Below are 12,632 nucleotides of genomic sequence, written 5' to 3' on the forward strand. Positions count from 1 at the left end.
GATTCTATATGTATTGTGATTCGATACTGCGATGATATTGCTATTTGATGCTCCAAACATGTTGCTCACTTTAGGTCTGCTGCAGAAACACATAAGCGAGCCATAATAAAAAATCATTTTGATCAGTCATGGAAATAAAGGTGCTGAAAACATGTTGGCTTACTTTTTAAAAAGAAAATGGAGAACATACTACAGGATCAAAAACACCAGAGTTAATGTCACGGTGCCCCTATGTTTTTTATATATTTTTTTTACTGACAACTGTTTGTTTAGTAAGCAACGACTGTTGATGGCCAGCTCCTACATGTAAGCTGTACTAGGGTTGATGATAATGGGATACAGACGGGGATGGCATTACTGAAGGGGGCTGTGGCTTACAGCTGGCACTTACATCCTCTTAACACACCCACCCACTGTGATGGTAGCCAGAGTGAAGTGAGCCAGACGTGGTGTAGAGCTGCTGCTCTTGCTGTGCTGCCTGTGAAATACCTAAGTCTGCGTGGTGCTGAGGGGGTCTGGAGCAGGGGTCACCGCTAATCACAGAGCAGAGCAGAACAGAGAGAGAGAGAGAGCGCACAGTTAGAAGCAGGTGAGAGAGAGAGCAGATAGAAGCAGGGAAGAGCGAGAGAGAGAGAGCAGATAGAAGCAGGGAAAAGAGTGGAGCATGAGAGCTGATCTGTGAACATACTGGAGAACATACATCTTAAGTTTTTAGTTGGTAGTTGGAGCATCAAGACAGGATGGCTGTCCTGCGTCTGTGCAGTCTGCTGCTGCTGCTCATGGCTCCTGTTCATGGCCAATGGTGGAGTGTGCTCTGGGGGAATGCACAGGAGATGACCACACAGCCCCCCACCACCGAGGTCCTCACCACCACCAAGGTATTTTGGACAATGGAAAGGACAGAGGTGGGCCAGGTGGGGACCCAGACAGAGGTGTACACTACTGCACCTGTTCAGAGTACACCTCTACAGAGCACACATGAGCCCGCAGGTGCTGGAACAACAGAGATCAAGCCCAAGGCTAAGAAAATACCTCTGAAAATGTGGAAGAGTCGTGGTGAGTTATTCTGTGCTGTGCAGGAGTCGAGGAACACTTGGAGTGTTGCTGGGTGAAGTAGTTTTTTCAGTTTCATTTCCGTTTGGGATTCTGTCCAAAAAAGTAGTCTTTTATGTTGTGTTTAAATAACAAACACTTCTGCTACTGGTTTCTACACTTGGCTTTCACGTTCAATGAAATAGAACCAATGCTCTGTGAGTTCTCAGTCATTGACTTCGCATAATGCTCTAAAAACTTCCCCTGAAAGAATCTAAAGTCCCTGACAATGTGGCAGCTGTGGAGCTGTAGACTCATGGTGGTCCATTATTTTTGTTAAAGTAGTCTCAAGCTGATACTTGTAGTGGGATCATGACAGGGATTCGGAAGTGTGTTCCCTCACAGCCTGCTCAAGATTACTGAGCGTGGCTAAGCATTTTTAACTTGTCTAATTGAGGCTGTGCACTGTTGAGGGGAGCAGGTTTCCTGCTAGCTCCTTGGTTTCCAAATTAAATCCCTATCACATGATATTAAAATAATAGGATTAGGGCCAGGAGCCTTCATGGAACCTGAGGAAATGAGGGTCTGAGGAGTGTGAGAATTGTTTCAGAGCCTGGCTGGGCTGGGTTGTGGGGTGAGAGAGAGTGGGGAATGGGGGAGGGGAGGGAGGACTGATATCAAGAGGCTGGAGATGAGAGGAGCGATACAACTTTTTCAGAATTGAAATGGATGGTGCACCGGTTATAGTGTTGCCTGACTAGAAAATTTCAGTACATAGACTCCAAGAAAGTCACTGGACAAAGAGAACAAAGTTGTGTCCACATTCTGCAAGCTCTCTCAGAATGAAATGTGTTGTTAACTTACTGTAGTAAACCATAAGTTTCATGAGAGCTCTCCTGTCTATTCCTCTGTCTGAACTGTACTGTAGGTGTTACACTCTGACAGCTTCTCTCCACAATGTGCCTGTCCAAGGAGGATGTCGGTCTGTCGATCCAGCTTTGATTATAGCCGGCCATAAACAGTAACTCACTCTCCCAGACATCCACTCAGTATGACAACCTATTTACAGAACTTTAGACAGTTCACACCATTCACCCGTACGTTAATGTGTCGATACTGTCGTTACTGTGTCGATATGCTAAAACAGGCAGGGTCCTCTTTGAGGACGTCAGATGTATGTTTGGATATATTCCTACCAAACTATTTTACTTGAACTTCTGATCGATCTTTCTCTGATCCCACTAATAGATTGGCTTGGTTGTGGCAGTCCGGGTTGTGTGACTCAGTCATTGTTTGTGTGAGGCTGCATGTTGTGGGAGGCATTTGTTCCGAGCGGAGGATGTTCAAACACTATCACCCTCCTCCCTAATTGGTGTGTCTTTTCCCAGGAATTACAGACCCAATCAGAGACCATGTCTAGTCTGTGGGCAGAGAGGCCCACTGATGTGTAGATGAGGGTTAATACTTGACCAGACTGAGGTGAAACCAATGGCCAAGAGGTTACCACGGTGGAATGTTGGGGTCATAGTGTTCGCCAAGGGAGATGAACAGCATGTGGGGGAGAATGGAGAGAATGTGATCTACCGGTATCTTTCTCTGCTAAGCCCTCTCTCTATACGCCACGATGATAGGCCCCTCAACCCCAATTGAAGGCTTTACGGCAAGTGTCTGAAGGTTATGTTGGGGAGCATTATGGTCTGGACAGGGGGGGGGGGGGGGGGGGAATGAGTGCAATGAGCCATAGGTGAACTTTTGACTCTTTAAGGGGTCGTTAGGCTCAGTGATGAGGATAGATGGATTTGGGAGACCCTGGCCACATCGGTTATGGTAGAATGAGATATTATTCCTATACTGTGCTTGCACTCTTTGGTATGGTTTCCGGGACACAGGTTAAGCCTAGGCCTGTACTACCCACATAAAAAAATTAGTATAGTAGTCAGTGTAGGGTTTTTGCAGAATTTAGTGTTTTTGCAGACTAAAGTTTGCAAAAACACTACAGTTTATTCTGTAGTATTTACTGTAGTATACTGTAGTGTTTACAGTTAACTACAGTTAAAATACTGCAGTAAAAGAAGACTACAGTATATAGTTTGAAGTATACTGTAGTATTTCTTCAGACTGTACTATACTGTAGTGTTTTTGTTTTAAAATCACATAGAAGTGGAGGCTTTCTCCTTCAGGACACCCACTGGAGAAATACTGAAAGAGCACATTTGCCATAACCTAGGTAGGTAAGTAGGTAGGTAGAACTGGGATCTGAACAGATGGTTCAGCACTTCGGCTCTTTTCTATAACCTGTAGGGAACACAATATAATATATATTATTATAATATGGTCTATACTTGGCATATAGGTTTCTCACTGATGGGTGGCTCAAATTGTGTTATGAGGGAGTGGAATGGGCAGGGTATAGTAATTACTATTGTTATTAGTGATTTTGTGGATTGAAGTATTCTGTAGTATTTACTGTAGTGTTTTTGCAGAATGTAGTATTTTCTGTAGTATCTTTGACATAGAAGTGGAGGCTTTCTCCTTCACGAAACCTACAGGAGAAATACTAAAAGAGCACATTTCCATGACCTGTAAGTAGGTAGGGAGCACAATATATGGTACATACTTGGTATGTAGGTTTCTCACTTCTGGGTGGCACAAATTGTGATATGGGAGAGGGGAATGCAAATTAAATACTGTAGTATTTACTATAGTTTAAAAAGTTGTGTTTTTGTGGACTGTAGTGTTTTTGCAGACATTACTGTAGTATTTACTATGGCATCCTACAACATTCTATAGTCTGTACTACACATGATCGAGGTGTAAAAAACATGTTCAATTTAGAATTTCCATTGGAAGTGCTTTTTAGCCCAGGACTAGGCTCAATCTGTGTCTGGAAAAGCCTACCTTTGTGTTCAGTGCATACAACCATGCAATAGTGATTGTGATGATGCCCAGGGACTGATCACGGTCAGGTGACAGCACATACATACATGTATGATATTGTCTGCTAATTGACACTGGAGGAGGAGTTCCATAAAGGTTCCAGTGACTGAGGTTCTGACTGCAGTGGTGAAGTTACGTAACCTGATGACGTACAGTATGGTGACACATCTTGATGAGAGCATTGGATGTTATTGTGATTTTGAGTTATGCTGATAATGGAAATGGTACTGATATCTATAGTAATACTGAGCCATCTATTATATTTACATGTTAGTCATTTAGCAGACGCTCTTATCCTGAGTGACTTACAGGAGAAATTAGTGTTAAGTGCCTTGCTCAACGACCCATCAACAGATTTTTCAGTCGGCTCGGGGACTTGAACCAGAGACCTTTCGGTCAATGGCACAACACGAACCAGCGACCATTCGGTTACTTTCCCAATGCTCTTAACTGCTAGGCTAACTGCCACAGAGTTTTCTATACAGCTTTAGGCTCATACACGTGATTCTGTTCATTGTGTTTTGATTTCAAGATTCTGTTGCGTTTCCTCCTGCTTACAGAGCTTGGCTCTACAGGCCACCTAGACCTGACTGAGTTGATCGGAGTGCCGCTCCCTCCCTCTGTCTCGTATATCACCGGCTATGAGGGCTTCCAGCCGGCCTACAACTTCGGTCCCGGCGCCAACATCGGACGCCTCACCAAGACCTTCATGCCCGACCCTTTCTTCAGGGACTTTGCCATCATCGTCACCATCAGGCCCAGCAGCAACCAGGGAGGGGTGCTGTTCGCCATCACTGATGCCCAGCAGAGGGTGGTGCAGCTGGGGCTGGCGCTGACAGCCGTGGAGGATCAGACTCAGAGGATTCAGCTGTACTACACCGAGGGGGGCCAGGAGTCCTCACACAGCCAGCAGGTGGTGTCTTTCAAGGTGCCTGATATGACCAAAAAGTGGACAATATTCACTCTGTCAGTGCAGGACCAGGAAGTGTGCCTCTATATGAACTGTGATGACTTCCAAGCAGAGACCTTCCACAGGAGCAGCCGCCAGCTCAGCTTTGAGCCCAGCTCAGGCATCTTTGTGGGCAACGCTGGAGGGACTGGCCTGGAGAGGTTTGTGGTAAGTCGGTGGTTGCTTCTGATCATTTTACAGTACCATGTCACTGAGTTTGTGTGCTGGGTTTGGGTGGGTTGGGCTCTCTTGCTCTCTCTCTCTGTCTGTGTTCAATTCTTTGCACAAATGACTTGCACTGTGTGGATTGTGAGTCCTACTCTGTTTGCCCAGTCTGTGTTAGCGTGAACATTACTCATGATTACTCAATTAACATGGTAAAAGACTCAATGGTCATCTGTGTTGAATTAGTCTTAACTGCTGCACTAAAAGCTCCACAGCTGGGACATCTTCCCATTCGCTGTGAACCACTTGTCTAGCATACAATATCGGATTTCAACAAGAATGTTTAGCTGTATCATATACAGTGATTCATGTATGAATGTGCTCAGTCATGGATTATAGTCACTTGATCTCAGAATCAGCTCATATAAGGTTGTATAACTCCGGTCCAAACATCCTGAAATTTGACAGCCATTGATGGTCTGTGTCCTGATGGGAGGTCCTGGCAGTTTCTCAGAGAGGAAGGGAGAGATCAACTTTGTTTAATAAACAGACCCGTGGTCAGCTCTGCTCCTCACATTGATGTGTCCTGTGATGTCTGTTCCAGTTTTTTGCTTCTCTGAGAAGAGAAACAGAGGAATTAAGGGGGTGATAGTCGTGTCTGGTCTAGTCAAAACAATATCTCCCAGCTATCAAACATTGACTGTCATCTAGTGTAGTTAGAGTGAGACCATTGAAATATGTTATATTATCTAGGAAGAGAGAACTATTCAGCTGGTTCAATATAACCAATGAAAATATTCCTATTAATAATGTTGCTGGGTGTCAGAGCAAAACTTCCCCTAAAGCCCGCTTCTATTAGGTCAAACACTGAGCTATTTACTTTGTTCGTATTCTTCTCTTTTATTATTTCTTGTTGTTGCATTGTTGAAAAGGAACCTGCAAGTGAGCATTTCTTTTTGGACGGTGTATACCGTTTGTACCCTGTACATGATATGACTAATAACTTGATGATGAAGTGAATGGGACTTTCTCCATGCCCCTAAATGAACCATCCAGCAACGTGTTTTATTAGTATGCTGCTGTGCCTTGAGAGTTCTGGTGTGTGTTTGGGAAAGTGGTTTCCATGGTGACAGCAGCAAAGTGGGCAGCTTTACCTTTTGTTGTTGTGAGGCAATTTGGTGCTGGACTGGCGAGGGGCCTGAGAGGGCCAAGAGGGGTAAACCACAGTCAGTCAGTGCAGAAGGGCCAGGGAGGGGTGAGAGGGGAGAGAGAGGGAGAGGAGGGGGTAGAGAAGGCGGTAGAATAAGGGGGTCCCACAGAGCCAAAAGAACACTGTGGTCTGTCATGCTGGGCAACACTGTGTGAAGAGATAGCTCTGGCCCATCAAAACCAGCCAGGACAATAAAGCTACGAGTTTTGTTCTGATGCAGCCTTGATTCATTTCACTCTCTCTCTTTGGTCTTGTGTTCAGGCGGTCTTTGTCTCTCTATGCAATATTGTGTCTTATGATTTTACAGCAGTATATGTCGTAGGTTGCTGTGTTCCATACTGACTGACTGTGGGGCCAGTATTTTACATCCCACAATCTCTCTCTAAGTTAGCTATATCAGCACAATAACTCCTTATCATACATTACATATATCTTTCTCTCCTTCTGTACAGGGCTCTATCCAGCAGCTGGTGATCAAATCAGACCCCAGGGCTGCAGAGGAGCAGTGTGAGGAAGATGATCCCTACGTGAGTGTTTACACACCACAGCCTGACAATACACATTCAGTTCTATTGATATGTATGCATCCATAGCCTTGAGCTCCTGATATTCTAGAGGCCTCACCAGCACAAATGATTGACTAACGTGTTGAGCGTTTGGCTGGCAGGACTTTTATCCATGGCTTAACTTTGCATAAAGATGGCTCCCCCTGGTGTTCAAAATAGGGAATACTGGTTGATTTTCACTTTAACTGGCTCTCACGCACATCCATAGCTGCCACTACTCTTGCCTTTCTTCGCCTAAATTAAGAGTTCTCTCTAGTGGTTAGTTAGGGAAGTTCTACTTCTAGGTCACTGGTGTCAATATCGTGTTTAGATGGGTGGTGATGTCTTCTGTATTCCAGGCTTCTGGGGATGGGAGTGGGGCCGAAACGATGAATGACATGAAACGAAGAAAGGAAACAACAAGGGTGAGCATGGGGTGAGAGATTGTGTTCAGTGAGAGGCTGTCAACGGACACTGGTTGAGCAGAGGTGAGAGAAAGAACATCCACCCGCTCAACTAAGATTGGCTTGGACAAGGAACGTCGCTGACTGAGCAACACTGACGTGCAGTGGAGCATCTGTCTGTTTTATCAGTTTCAATTTGTACTGGTACAAAACACAAGTACCTAATAGTGAACACTTGGGGCATATATTTCAGTAGAGGGATTCAGTTCCTCTCTCCCCAGTTACTAGCCTGCTAACATTGTTGCACTCGCTAAGTCTAGGAGTCCTAAGCCTTGTTACATGTCTGTAACCTGAATGAATGTGTGCATTTATTTGAGAAATCAGCATTTGAGGACACATCACTGCATGGAAAGGCACGTTTACGGGCCTGCACACATCCAGTATATCGCCGATAACGGACCCCTTGTGTGAGGGCGTGCATATATCTGGAAACGGTTCAGTAAATCCCCTAAAAAACGGCCACACACACACACACATCTTGAAATTCCAATGCACGTTTAACACCAGTTGCAATACATCTCCACCCAAGTCTCACCCATAAGTATCAGTAAATAACCGTGTACTTGTTTAAGGCTGTGCTTATTCGCCGCAATGAATGCTAACCAGTAGTGGCTGTATGTCACTGGAATATTAGAAACACACTTATTGAATTAGTGAATGTATTATCACACCTCAGGGTTTCCCACTATCAAGGTGTTCCCTACATCGCAGTTCCTTGAATAAAACACAAATCCACTTAAATCACATCTTGAAGGACGATCATTTATTTCAGCAGAGAGAAGAATAGTCTCTGCATTTAGGCTAAGCAGGGCCTGAAACTAAAGCAACCACCGTGGAGGAATCTTGCCAGTACTCTGCTTGATCTTTATATTTATTTTACTTTCATTCATCTTTGCATTACAATTGTGGTGCTTACATTTGTGTAAACAGGTAAGCACCAGATTAAGGAAATATGAACGAGGCTATTCAAAATTCAAGGAAACAAACAAAATAAATCAGATACCGTACTGAGAGTCATCCAGCGTCGCCCAGGGCGAGCATACATTGGTTACTGTAGGGCTATAGTGTTGAGGGTAGAAGACCAGATGCTCTCGGACTATGAGAGAAAACAGGCAGATGAAGAAAACACTGCTACTCCAGCTGCTCTCTCTGGAGTGATCCATGTCTCCTTCAGGGCCAAAAAGTCAAGGGACTGAAGGGCAGCCTAAGCTGAGATGAACTCGCCTTTTTGACCGCAGATCCAAACACTGCCAAAGACCCAGAATTCCACATGGGTTGTACAGTACTTTAGAAGGGTTGCAGACAAGGGGTGGGGAGCATCTGCAAAGCCTACAGGGAGAGGTGTGAACAGGTATAGAAAACACGTTGTGGACAAAGCTATCAAAAAAACAATTAGATCTGTAAATAATTAGGTAAGATTCTAAAATGAGAGTGTTGTGGAGCCATCCTCTTAACACTAATTGCCTAGCAGAGGTGGGGAGCACACCTCCCTTTACTAATTGCTGATTGCCTAGGAGAGGTGAAACCACTCCCCCCTCCAATACAGCCACTGATTACCAAAACAAAATCGCCCTGCCCCTTGATCCTGATTGATGTGTCAACAACTATTTGCAAATTATGAGCAGTCAGTAGTTCACACACCAAATAGGCTACTGGGAAGACAGGCAGCACTTAAAATAGATGGCCGTGGCTAGCAAAAAGACAGTACTAGACCACAACAGATAGACTAAATATATACTTATCACTCCTGGACATAACTGAGTCCTCTTGGTATAGAATGAAGCACACTGAAATGGAGCCTGATAAGCTGGTTATATAGACTCGGAAAAGTAGCTACTGTAGCTCAGTCAAAAACACTTAAATTATACATCAAAATGAACAGACAACTCAATTTATAACAATCTCTAGATTTTTTTAAAAGAAACCATGTTTATAAATGTTACAAACCTGAAAACAGGATAAATATGCAGACATAGTTTGCTTCTCTTCCACCACATGACAAAAAAGGGAGTCACACACCTACAGCTGTTGAACATTTTCCTGACATGCACAGTCTGAAAATGTCCAGGAATTGACTATCCCAGAAATTCCCGTATCACGCAAATGTTTAGGGATGCATGGGAGTGTGCAAGAATGCATAGGAAATTCCCACCCACGACCGTGCACCTCAAATTTCACAGGAATATAGCAGATCTGATTTCACCCAGAATCTCTGCTTTTCATGCAGTGCATGTGCCCAGGAGACCGCAACCTACCGAGTTCAGGGCCAGCTCCGTGTTGGCCAGTCCAAGCAGATTATAATTTGTTCAGATGGTGACGAAACATAAATATGTACAAAAAGGAAAAATACCAAACTAAAGACCTCATGGCCACCAAACAAACCCAGCAACCTCACGGCTTTCCCCGTGGGAGACTGACTGACAATCACCTTAATTGGCAGCACTTGGTGTGCTTATCAACCAGGCTCAGCATTTGGACAAGGTTGCTGCTGCCCCCTGTGGGAAGGGAGTGTGGAAGTATAACCTGGATAGTGTGTTTGTCTATGGCCTAACACTAATGTTCCCCCCATATTAAGTATTTGCACTGGCCTTTGATGTGTCTGTTATGTCTACTGGTAGCAACGGTTGTTTATAAGGAAAATGTGGCCAACCCCCACATCCTTGTCAATAGGAAGCAAACACAGATACAGTGTCTGTTTCTCTTCCATTCGGGGGGTGCTCCAGATTATGGCTATGTGTATGCTACATTCGCTTTCATCCTCCCACCACTAGCCTTGTAACACACTGTACTTGTCCCAGAATGTCATGTCACTCTGCCCTTAAACAACCCACAATCTGACCCCAATTACTACAAATAAATATATGATGTAAGCTGTCTGTTCTTATTATTCTTATTTGATTCTCGTCAAATGTTTTAGATCGCTAGATGTTTCCTGCATATTTAAAATAAGTTGCACATTGTTTTACAAATTTACTTACCTCTCTCTCTCTCGCATTCTCTTTATCTCTCTCTCTTCCTCGTAAATGTTTTTCTCCCTTCAGCCAGAGGACATGCTGAGCGGGCCTGTGCGAGCCCCGCCCACAGAGTCTCCGGAGGTGGAGCTAGATGAGTACTCAGGACACCTGACCCCCACAGAGGAGGCCCATCAGGAGATGCATCTCAGAGGTGCGGAAGGCAGGTTCACCATGCACCTATCCTATCATCGTATAGCAGTCCAGGGAAATAACTGATGAGCTCTTGATTTAACTCGCCCGGTGACTATGTCAACTGTTATTGGATTTTCTCTTTGCATTGATCAATCTTATCTGTCGTTCACTGGTTGATATTGTTGGTTGAATACATCATATATCCCTACCTGGTTAACATTATTGAAGCCTCATTGGTTAATCCTATTGGTGTCTCTTGTTCCTCTCTCAGGACCCCACCAGACAGAGGAACCAGAGATGTCAGGGGATGTAAGTAATAGCTCAGATGTTACGTGCCTCAAAACCTGATGTCCCTTAAGCATTTAATTAATGATTCAGTATTTAATACATCTTCTTATACAACATTCTCCTCTTTGTGCTGATCATCAGGGTGGACCTCTTAGCCACAGACTGAAAGGAGAGCGAGGAGAGCCTGGGCCTATAGGTCCTGCTGGTCCCCGTGGCCCCCCTGGCCCCCCTGGCCCCCCCACTCTCTCTGAGGGTAGAAGGTCTGGGCACCGCCAGCCAGGACCCAGGGGCCCTCTGGGGCCTTCAGGGCCAACAGGGGCCCCTGGGGTGCCAGGGAAGGACGGACAGCAGGTGAGCTTTATGTCATTATAATCTCCCATTACTCTGTGATCGTAGTACATGTTTGATTATGTTTTCTATTACCTTCACTTGACAAGACTGAAAAGATAAATCAAAGGAGTGTTCCATTTTTTTAGGGAATCAAGGGTGAAGATGGAGATCCAGTGAGTAAATCTGGTCTTGTGTCAAATGTGTACTGTTCTGTCATGGTCATACATAAATACTGTATGTCTTAAGAAATGACAGAATCTATGGCAATACCCACAGGGACAGAGAGGACCTCAAGGTTTCCCAGGTTTGGCAGGGGAGGTTGGAGTCAAAGGAGACAAGGTACAGTAATAAAAGATGTTAGAAGGAAAAATGTATATTCAATGTGTGTGAGATAGGCCGTTAGTCGTACCCTTTGTTCTCTTCTGTGCAGGGGGACCCAGGAGCAGGACTACCAGGGCCTCCAGGCCCCCCTGGACCTCCCGGACCCCTCAGATCACACAGTGTGCCAGTGGGTAGCAGTGTAACATCCTGAAAACATTGGGTTGAACTGGGGATCAAGTGGGGATTTGTCTTTAACTGCCTGTTTTCTGTTGCATTGCAGTATGGAGAGGATGCACTCGGCTCTGGTTTTGGAGACCTTGACAATACAGAATTGATCAGAGTAAGAACGTTCATTCTGCTGTCAGGCTATCTGTTATGTTTTTCTCTAATAAAATATCTCTAGGAGGAGTATTTTAGCCACATACTGCCAGCCTGATCTCGCAAGATTTCATTTAAAAAAATCATCTCATCACTATAGGTTTCGCTACACTTCAGGCTTGAAGTAGGAGGCTACAAGTGTTCATCTCTCAATGTTAAACATGTGCTATGGCATCCCATATCCAACAGGTGGTGTTGTTTCATCTGATCACCTACTGTACAGTTGAGACCAATCCACTATAGTGATGTGATAATTTTATGATTTTCTCCTAGGGTCCTCCTGGCCCTCCAGGTCAACCTGGCCCCCCAGGACCCACCAGCCCCTTCAACGCCTCGGAAGGCCTGTTCACTGGACAACCAGGTCCTCCTGGCAGATATGGCCTTGTTGGGAAACCTGGACCTCCGGTGAGTTGTCTGTCTATCTCATGTTCTCCCTAATATCCATTATTGATGTTTCCACCTGTTACCACTCATTTTCAACTGTTATTGATGTTCCCACCCTTATTTTGTATTATAAATTATATTTTATACTCTTCTGTATGTGTATGCATTGTAGTTGACAGTGGTTTCCTCTCCACTCTCTGTTGTTATTGACCTGGTTGTCCCTGGCCTTTATTGTTTCAGGTGAATGAGGATTGGTTTAGTGGTTCTGGCTTGGGCTCTGGGTTTGGCTCTGAGTTTGGCTCAGGGTTGTTCGGCTCTGGGCTTGGTTCTGGCGAGGTATTTCCCTGGTTCCTTCACTGAACCAGTAGGCTTGAAAAGGCAGACTGTTCTCTCCAACCATGTTTTCTAACAGCCTGCGCCATTTAACTTACTGTACATGGGATGAGTGTGTGTGTGTCTTTGTGTGTGTGTCACTGGCATACC

General features: G+C 44.8%; 1 protein-coding gene across 5 annotated transcripts in view; it reads left to right on the forward strand.

Annotated features, from left to right (window-relative positions):
- Positions 1-12,632, forward strand: part of LOC110508668 (collagen alpha-1(XVIII) chain) — a 50,870-nt gene that overhangs the window by 20,780 nt on the left and 17,458 nt on the right. For 2 of the 5 annotated variants that reach the window (XM_021589371.2, XM_021589374.2), the window contains exons 1-13: positions 431-1,056; positions 4,530-5,086; positions 6,746-6,820; positions 7,198-7,263; positions 10,344-10,476; positions 10,720-10,757; positions 10,878-11,087; positions 11,213-11,239; positions 11,343-11,405; positions 11,497-11,574; positions 11,668-11,727; positions 12,039-12,170; positions 12,390-12,485. In XM_021589371.2, the coding sequence (XP_021445046.2) occupies positions 741-1,056; positions 4,530-5,086; positions 6,746-6,820; positions 7,198-7,263; positions 10,344-10,476; positions 10,720-10,757; positions 10,878-11,087; positions 11,213-11,239; positions 11,343-11,405; positions 11,497-11,574; positions 11,668-11,727; positions 12,039-12,170; positions 12,390-12,485 (1,851 nt within the window). In that variant the 5' untranslated portion in view covers positions 431-740. Of the gene's footprint in view, positions 1-430; positions 1,057-4,529; positions 5,087-6,745; positions 6,821-7,197; positions 7,264-10,343; positions 10,477-10,719; positions 10,758-10,877; positions 11,088-11,212; positions 11,240-11,342; positions 11,406-11,496; positions 11,575-11,667; positions 11,728-12,038; positions 12,171-12,389; positions 12,486-12,632 lie in introns of those variants that run through there. The other 3 variants (XM_021589372.2, XM_021589376.2, XM_021589375.2) reach the window with 3 other exon arrangements.

Source organism: Oncorhynchus mykiss, chromosome 28 (genome assembly GCF_013265735.2).
Source record: "Oncorhynchus mykiss isolate Arlee chromosome 28, USDA_OmykA_1.1, whole genome shotgun sequence".
In the NCBI taxonomy this organism is placed as follows: Eukaryota; Metazoa; Chordata; class Actinopteri; order Salmoniformes; family Salmonidae; genus Oncorhynchus; species Oncorhynchus mykiss.